At 43.2% G+C, this 9627-nt stretch overlaps 1 protein-coding gene across 1 annotated transcript in view; it reads left to right on the forward strand.

Annotated features, from left to right (window-relative positions):
* BCL2 (BCL2 apoptosis regulator) overlaps window positions 1-4165 on the forward strand; it is a 173243-nt gene extending 169078 nt beyond the window's left edge. Inside the window, exon 3 of the mRNA XM_082699292.1 lies at window positions 1059-4165. Coding sequence (XP_082555418.1) covers window positions 1059-1193 — 135 coding nt within the window. The 3' untranslated portion in view covers window positions 1194-4165. The remainder of the gene's footprint in view (window positions 1-1058) is intronic.
* The last annotated feature ends 5462 nt before the right edge of the window (window positions 4166-9627 follow it).

The raw sequence follows: 9627 nt of genomic DNA on the forward strand, positions 1-9627 counted from the left end.
AAACAATCCAGATAACTTGGCCATGACTCCCATTGCAGCCCTACAGACCTGACTTCCAGGCAGCAATAAGAAAGGATGAGAGGAGCTATCTTCCTTCCTCGGGTCCGTGTGTGTTCACTGACACCTAACTGACCATAAGTGACCACATGCTTTGCGAAGTTCACAACTTGAGTTAAATGCAAGGTTGTGGTCACCCAGCCTGGCCACTGCCAGAGAAAACCCTGAGACAGCTTTTTTACCCAGGAGAAGCCATTGTTGACTTCAGGGTCTAGGTATGCCACCAGGGGAGGCCACCCTGCTTGTGTGCACCATGCCAGCGTCCTGGACAAATGTCCCTAGGGGACATTTGGCACCTCTCACAGAGGAGCCATGAGCCGTGGGAGGGCTGGAGCGACTCAAGAGCACTGGTTTGGATCTGGGTTCGAATCCCGGTACCGCCACTTATTAGACAAATCCCTTAATGTCTGTTTTTTCCACACAGGTTTTATTTTCCTCTACACAAGAGAAGCAAATAAAATGACTCCATAATATTGGTATAAAGAATAAATAATAATTTGAGGCATTTATTACAAGGGCCTGGCCTATAGCAAGTGTACCATAAAGGAGCATACTTGTACCTACTGTTTCTTATTATTTTTAGGGATGGCCATGCTAGCTAAAATTGCTAGCCTCCAGTATTTTCTAACTGCATTTGCTGTTTTATTTTTCTCCTTAGCACCTAGCACTCTCTCGCACACTCTCTGATACATTTATCTTGTTTGCTGTCTATGGCCTGCAACCAGATAAAAGCCTGGCGAAGTAGGAACTTTCAGCTGGCTTCCCTCACTGCTATGTCTGTGGTGCCCGGCTCATCAACGGGATTTCAATGAATACTTCTTGAATGAGAGTTTGAAAAGTGGGTCCGAATCACCGCCCCAGAAGAGCGTTTCACTTTTCCTCATGCCCTGAGGAAGGTGCCCGGCTCCTGGGGCTGGATGCTATCCTCCCCATAGGCCGACATCCTGTGCTCTCTCTCTCTCTCTCTAATTCTCTTTATCTCCCCCTCTCTCCCCCTGCAGGATGCCTTTGTGGAGCTGTACGGCCCCAGCGTGCAGCCTCTGTTTGACTTCTCCTGGCTGTCCCTGAAGGCCCTGCTCAGTCTGGCCCTGGTGGGAGCTTGCATCACCCTGGGTGCCTACCTGGGCCACAAGTGAAGTCAGTAGGCCTGCCACAAACAAATATGCAAAAGGTTCACTAAAGCAGTAGAAATATATGCATTGCCAGTGCCGTACCATGAAACGAAGCTGTGGTCTCTTAAAAACAAAACACAAAACAAAACAAAAACAGCTTTCAGGCTCAGAGTCGAATCAGCTATTTACTGCCAAAGGGAAATACCGTTTATTTTTTACATTATCAAGAAAAAAAAAAAGATTTATTTATTTAAGACCGTCCCATCGAACCTCCTGTCTTTGGAAACCCTGCCACTAATTGGCAAGCCCCACCTGTGCAGCTCCACCTGGATCTCCTGTGCCTATAAACACGGATTTGTTTTCCATGTTGTTGGCTGGACTGACTCACCATCTGAAGAGCAAACGAACTGACTGACAGAGGACTTGACGGTTCCAGAAGCCGGGTGTCTGGCTGCTGGAGGTTAGGAAGAAGGTGTTCATTTTCCTTGCTCTTTTTTTTATTTTTATTTTTTTTCTTTTTGCCCCGGGGGCTGCTAGATGAAGAGAGGGAAGGCGGTCGATGGGAAGTCCATTCTTCCCTGGCCTGAAGAACAGACACTTAGCATTTGGCTCACATGGTACAGATCCGGTTGGAAGAAAAAAAAAAAAATAAACAAACAACAACAACAACAAAATCTGGGGAACTTCAGATGGAATTGGCGTCCACCAAGATTTCCACACCGAAGGACAGTGATGGGGAAAATGCCGTGAAACCATAGGAAAGTATTTTTTTAAGCTACCAATTGTGCCGAGAAGCATTCTAGCAATTTATCCGATAGCATCCAGTACCTTAAAGCCCTGATGTGTATATTCAGACATTGTGGCTACTCTCCCCCAGATACTGGCTCTGTCTGTGTATGAAACAGAATCCTCCAGGAGGCGAGGAAGTGAACGTTCTGGTGACTTATCCAGCAGCATCAGGCCGCCACAAGTGCCTGCGTTTCCCTAAGAGGCCACGGCCTGCAGTCCCGCCTTGCCCCGGCTCGGAGGCCTCGCCCTGGAACGGAGCCGGGGCGCTCGCTGGCCGGCTCGAAGCTTTTACACAGAGCAGGGCGGTCTCCGAGCGCCTGGAGCCGACAGAGCTCAGAATCCCGCTGTCGAGAAAGAACAGTCGTGGCCCTGGGCCTGTTCCCCCGGGTCCCCTAGTTGGGCCCTTTTCCTCGTGGAGCGGGGAACCTGGGAGCCAAGGCTCTTAAGACGTTTATCACTGTGGAGGGAAGGAAACAGGCACTGAGCCTTTCCCTGCGGAGGGAGGTGGCCTCGCCGCCACCGGCAGGAAACCCGGAAGGAGACAAGTGCATCCGGGGCGCCGCATGGCCACGGCGCATGCGTGCTGGCCGCGCGGCCGCCCGCCTTCGCGCACAGTTGAGAGCAAGGCTTTTAGTGACCTTGAGGAAAGTCGTAAATGCTAAAGGAAGCGTTGGAATGAGGTGTCATGGATTAATCAACCCATGTCTCTGGAGTTACGATGTAAAACATTACCTTGTCATTGTAGTTTTGTTTTGTTTTGTTTTGTTTTGTTTGGAAAACAGAGGAGGAGGGGAAAAAAGTTCCAGGTGTGGAATGTGGAAATTGTCTGTACATCCTGGGGCATTAAAAAAGAAAAGAAAAAAAAAATGGTGGAAACTCTAGAGAAGTAGCAATGAAGTGAAATCTACAACAAACAAACTAGAAAATGTTCTTTTTTTCAAGTTTAGAATCAGCTTTGAGACGTTCATGGAATAACTGTGGCATTATTGCATTATATACCATTTATCTGTATTAACTTTGGAATGTACTATGTTCAATGTTTAATGCTGTGGTTAATATTTTGAAAGCTGCTTTAAAAAAAGAAAGATACATGCATCTCAGCATTTTTTTTTAATTGTACTTAGTTATGGCCTCCACACTTCGTTAGCAAAAATTATCATTTTTCTATTTGAGATTTTTGTCTCAGTTGTTTTAAAAGCATTTCTGAGAAGGTGAGAGAAGCCCCGGGTCTCAGCTGCTGAAAACCCCGGAGCACGTTGGCCACTGTGGAGCTTCGCTTCAACCTAGTTATGTGCATTTCCACGTCAACAGAATTGTTTATTGTGAAGGATATATCTGTTGTCCCTTTGACCTTGTTCCTTGAAGGTTTCCTAGTCCCTGGGCAAATCAGAATCTAACACATTATTTAGAATGACATACATGTTTGGTTAAACCCATGAGATTCATTCAGTTGAAAATCCAGACAGGAAATGACCAGGGGATTAAATTCTGGCCATGACGGTTTGACCTTCAGAGGGTTGCTTTATGTGGTCTGCTTTGACAGAGACCCGTCTAGAGCACTCCTGCCCTCCTTCCACAGGCCCTTTTCAGTGGCTGTCCTTCGGATTCTTCCTGAAATACAGTGGCGCCTGTGCCCCGCTCTGAGAAAGCAGGAAACCCATGGTATGAAGCCAGACCTCCCTGGCAGGCCTCAGGGAACAGAATGATCAGACCCTTTGAATGATTCTAATTTTTAAGCAAAATACTATTTTCTGAAAGGTTTACATTGTCAAAAGCGATGAGTAGGGAATATCAAATCCTGTGCTGCTATCCTTCCAAGATCATGGTAGTGGAGTCAATTTGCAGTACACTCCAAGTGGCAAAATCCTCCAAGCTGCTTTAGAAGTAACCATGAAGAACACAGACATTTTTAATATAAAGCCTGTTTTGTCTTTTGTTGTTGTTATTGTTTGTATTGTTCAAAGGCAGAGTATTCTAAAAATGTATATATATTAAAAAAAAAGTCATGGGGGCTAATTTCTAGCCGGTTTTGTTTTGCCACGGGCTGTTGTTCTCTGGTTTTAATGGTAAATGTTCCTGGCTGCCGAACCCCCAAACTGTACAGTATTGTGGCTCCACTCACTCTAATAAGAGTAGTTGATGTTGCATTTTTCTTGTTCTAAAAAACATGTTAGAAGCAATGAACGTATATAAAAGCCTCAACTAGTCCTCTTTTTCCCTCCTTTCTTTCAATGTGTCCATTAATTTGCGGTCAAACAACAGAGAAGTATTCCTACCAATTTTGTGTTGAGAAGGGATTCATACCTGCGTTACTCTCAACGTGGTGTGTATATGGGCCAAGGTCAGGGTTAAATAGAAGACGTACATTTTCCAAATTGAGGTCAAGGGCTTTAAGCATAGCCACAAGGAGCAAAGCACCCAGGAGCCACCTTGGCCCTCCCAAGCCATCACGGCAGGTCAAATGACAAATGACATGCTCCAGAGCACACTGTTCATCTCCGACTTTGCAGAGGCTGAAAACTCTCATTAAGTGTAAGATTTAAAGTAAAGTCACATTTCAAATTAAGGAAGCACCTTGCTATAGTTCAAGCAAAAACAAAAAACAAAACCACCACCAACATCCTCTGCCCCACTCTACTTAACCTCTGCATATTCAGGTATGACCTTCCATTCAGATGTGACTTGTGTTTCATTAGTAACTGTTTATTGTTTCTCATCTGAGGACCCAGGCCTGGTCCATTATGGGAAATTAGGAAGCAATTATAAATCAAGAGGAGTTATAATCATCAAGAGGAGGATTAAACGTAAATAAGTAGTCTACAGTTAAACTTAGGCTAAAATGACATTTATAAATGTGAACTTCAGTGCTAATTTCAATTGTACTTTTAGGGAAGAGGCTGTTTTTATACTTTCTTATCACTTATAGTTAGTAATGGACACCTACTCTATCAGAAAAAAACAGGAAGGGCTTGAAATATAAGCCGTTCTAAGGAAATTAGGGAGTCAGTTGAAATTCTATTCTGATCTTATTCTGTGGTGTCTTTTGCAGCCCAGACAAATGTGGTTACACACTTTTTAAGAAATACAATTCTACATTGTCAGGCTTATGAAGGTTCCAATCAGATCTTTATTGTTATTCAATTTGGATCTTTCAGGGAATTTTTTTTTTTTTAATTATTATGGGACAAAGGACATTTGTTGTCGGGATGTGAGGGAAGAATTTTCGGAGGAGCAAAACATTCCCAAGACTGGATTAGGAGGTTTTCAGAATAGCCAGGCTTGTGGGGTATGAAATGGAAGCAAGCGGGACCTTTACAAGGGTCTATGTGATACCTCTGCAAAGGACCTTCTGCAATAAATATTTTTAATATTTTAATTTTAATATTAATTTGATTTAACTTTAATATTAATTTTATTATTTTTAAGAAATATTTTTAAACTCTGCAATATGTGTAGATTCTAAAGACATCAGAATGTCGACGTCTAGCTCTTTTTTTTTTCAAAGATTTTATTTATTTATTTGACAGACAGAGATCACAAGTAGGCAGAGAAGCAGACAGAGAGAGAGGAGGAAGCATGCTCCCTGCTGAGCAGAGAGCCCAATGTGGGGCTCCATCCTAAGACCCTAGGATCATGACCCAAGTCTAAGGCAGAGGCTTTAACCCACTGAGCCACCCAGGTGCCCCTAGCTCTCTCTTTTAAAGCTGTTTTATTTTATTTTAAGAGCGGGGGAGAGAGAGGGAATCTTATACATGCTCAACACCCAGCGTGGAGCCCAATAAGGGGCTCGATCTCAGGACCCTGAGATCATGACCTGAGCCGAAATCAAGAGTCAGATGCTTAATCAACTGAGCCACCCAGGCGCCCCCAACTCTCTTTTAAACACTTACCATCAATGGTGTATATTTTAAGTCTGGATATGTCTAATGGCTATTTAAACAACAAATTTTGTTTTAACCAACAGGAGACTTAATGAAAACTTCTGGTTGGTAGGGACATCTGTTTCTAAATACTTATTGTGCAGAATACAGAAAAAAAAAAAAAGTATGAAACTGAATTAGGTAAGTGGTATACAAGTCCCTTATCCTTACCCAAAGAATCACTCTGTTCATGACTCTGCTCATAGGCCAGACTTTGGACAACTGTAAAATATGCATCTCACTGGCCATGAAGAAAACCAATGGAGCATGAGTGATATTGTACCAATTCATAAGGACAACTCCAGAAAAATAAAGTCAATATCTTATTGATGACAAGGTTGTTCGCTATACCACATGTTTTTAGGTGAACAACACTGTTCACACTTACATCCATAAGAACAAAAAGCAAGAATAGACTCAATGGTGACTCGAGCTCCTTCTAGTAATAGGTAATTTCTATTTATCTTGGCAGGGGGAAAGTGGAAGGGAATAATCCAGCCCCATTCATACCAGTAAGAGGCGTCTTTCCATTAAAATTATTTTTTATATTTAATAATTATCAAAATTTGTAACATATTTGTACATCTTAATAATTGGATAATAAGGGTGCCTGAGTGGCTCAGTCAGTTAAGTGTCTGCCTTCGGGTCAGGTCATGATCCCAGGATCCTGGGATCAAGCCTCGCATCAGGTTACCTGCTCAATCAGGAGTCTGCTTCTCCCTCTCCCTCTTCCTCCACCCCCTGCTTGTGCACATGCACTCTCTCTCTCAAATAAATAAAGTCTTTTTTTTTTTTTTTAATGGACTTCAAATCCGGAGTTCTCTCTCGGAAAAGACCTTTAAAGCAAGAAAGGTGCCATTAACCAAAAAACGGCCAATATTTGATTGACCTGTCTTAAGATAGCAGAGTGGGGAACCCTAACTTCTCAGGATTTCTTAATCCCATAAAGTCTATCTGGAAATTACTCAAGCATTTTATCAAGAATCATAATGACTTCACAGAAGGGGTTGTAAATTACATCATGCAAAAATGTTCTGCCATAGCCTGTTTGGGGACAGTTTTCTTTCTCATACTATTAACAACGCATTGGAAATTAAATCCTTTGCAACTGTTTACATTTAAATTTTAAGAATTAGATGTCAAGTTAAACATGTACGAGGGCGGAACTTGTCTTTAAAAAACTTCTTTCAGTGGCACACCAGCAACTCGTCAGAAGACACCTCAGCATGTCCTCCAGACTCTACTGAGAGCTCCCTAGAGGAAAGGGGGTGTGGGGGGAAGCAGAAGGTACACTCCCTCCCTCCAGGACCCGGCAGGGGCTCTGGTATTGAAGCAAATCATTCTGTCAGCACCAAGGAAGTAGGTAAATGGATAATAATAATTGCAATCAGTACTCATCCAGGAAAAAAAGTAAGAACAATAAAGCCTTAAGGTCACAAAAAACTCATTTAAAGGCGGGGGTTTACTTTTCAATGGTTTGAGTAAACTGGTTTACTCATTTAAATGCACTGGTAAAAAATAGAAGAAGCTAATCTATTTTAAATATATTCTTTTGGTTGCAGATTTATGTTAAAATTCCTTTTCTGGGGTGGGGGGAGTTTGTTTTGCGTTTAAAAACCCTGCAGCCTCATTGCCCCCTGTACCCTACTTAATTCTCTGTCTGTGTGGTCTTGGTTGCACGCTCTCTACCATCCTTAATTTCTGCTGCTGAAAGGTCGGAGCCCACATCCAGAATGAAAGGCATGCCCCAAAGCAATCAGGCCTGGCTCTTTTTCTCTCTCTTTTCTTACCCCAAGAGAAGAACTTTCTGTGTTGCCTTCAATTCCAGCCCTCTGTAGTTCTATAGATACAGTCTCCTATAGTTCCTCCTTGGAGCCAGAGTGGGAATCTCAGAGAGGGTGTCAAAAACTGTGAAAAGCCTGAGATTTCCACACCCCCCCCCCACTTGAAAGCCAGCAAGTCTGCCTGCCACCATTTAATGGATGCTCGTTGAAAACATGAGGTTCCTGAGTCAGAGACAAAGGACAGATTATTACTCACAGCCCTTGCAGTAGCCAAACTATCAGTATTTTTTGAGCCCGGTCCCCAAATACCAATTCCCACAAGACTCCGTGAAAAGGACCAGAAGACATCTGCACACATAGTGGATTGGGATACAGGAAAGGAACAGAGTTTAGGAATTTAGGCAACTCAAATCATTTATAATGAACAGTAAGCACGTCTGGCCTTTGCTCCGGAAGAAGGCCTGGTGTCCATCCTTGCTGTAAAGACAGCCTTGGGAAGTCTGGAAGAAAGAGCAATCAGTGCCTTGCTTGCAACATGAGCAGAAACATGGGGAAACCACGGTGGATCGTCTCCAGCAGTAGCACAGAAGAAGTCTACCCTTGCTGCAGGTCAGGCCCCTGAATGCCAAGTCAGCAAAATACATGTGTGTGTAGATAGATATATATGTCCTGCATGGACACGCCTCATGTATCATTTCATCTCTTTAGTAAGATTACACCAAATACAATTATAGTTCCTTAGCTAGGAGTTGATGTGATGCTGCTGATTATCAAGATAGCCTTGAATCTCTTTTCAGCTCCTTGCTGTCCACGGGCAACTGGATATTTACCATCCCCTCAACACATCGACCAAATCTAATGTACAATCTGGTCCCAAGATGAGGTCTTTCCCTAGCTTCTCCTTTGCTGTCAGTGGCATTATCCTTTCCCAGTTTTCCATGCTAAGCACCTTGGCACATCATTCCCACTCAGTGCTCTTAGGGCCGGTTGATTTTTTTTTTTTTAAGATTTTATTTGTTTATTTGACAAACAGAGATTACAAGTAGGCAGAGAGGCAGACAGAGAGAGAGGGAAGCAGGCTCCCCGCTGAGCAGAGAGCCTGATGCAGGGCTCGATCCCAGGACCCTGAGATCATGACCTGAGCTGAAGGCAGAGGCTTTAACCCACTGAGCCACCCAGGTGCCCCTGGACTGGTTGATTAATGGATCCGGGCATCCAACAAACATTTGGGGGCGCTCCACTCCAAGCACAGGTGTGGGGCCAGGCTCTAGGCTTTAGGAATGATTAAGATCCAGTCTTTAGCCTCCGGGAATCTCATTCTCATTCTCGTGTTTTGCCTATTTGCTTTTTCTTTTCTTTTCTTTTCTTTTTAATATTTATCAACTCCCATTTAATAGGCTCATTGTTTTCTGGATGCAACTTTAGCATCAGTCAGGATTGACTTGCTGTTTACAGGACTACATGTTGTCTTTCAAAATGGGTTGTTAGGGGCAGGTTCCCACAGACAATAAGCATTTCTCTCTTGCTAACCAAGCCTTGAATCTTTCTCAGAAACAACTGGCTTCCATGCTTATGTAGCTATGGATTTTTCTCTGCATTCCTTCTGTGTTTTTCCAAAGTTTGGGGACCATTTCATCTCAGGCAGGCGGGCAAAGACTACGTCAAACTCAGTGGAAAGTAGACCCAGACTGGCTTTGATCTTCCCTCCCAAGGGGAACATCACCTCCTATATCCATGTGGAACTCCTCAGCTGGCGAGCAAAAGAAAGAAAAGGAGGAATAAAATATTTATAGGAAAATTATTTCTCACAAGCAAGCATTTGTTCTAAAAGCTTTTAGAAATGTAATTATTTTTCTTTTTCTTCGGCTTTTCTGTTTTTAATATGAAACACTTTCAAGTCCCCTGGTTCCATTTCCAGGAAGCAATAATCCATTTTGCCTTGGGCGGAGTTTAGGAAAGAACTAG

The sequence above is a fragment of the Mustela nivalis genome (genome assembly GCF_964662115.1).
Source record: "Mustela nivalis genome assembly, chromosome: 14".
Lineage (NCBI taxonomy): Eukaryota > Metazoa > Chordata > Mammalia > Carnivora > Mustelidae > Mustela > Mustela nivalis.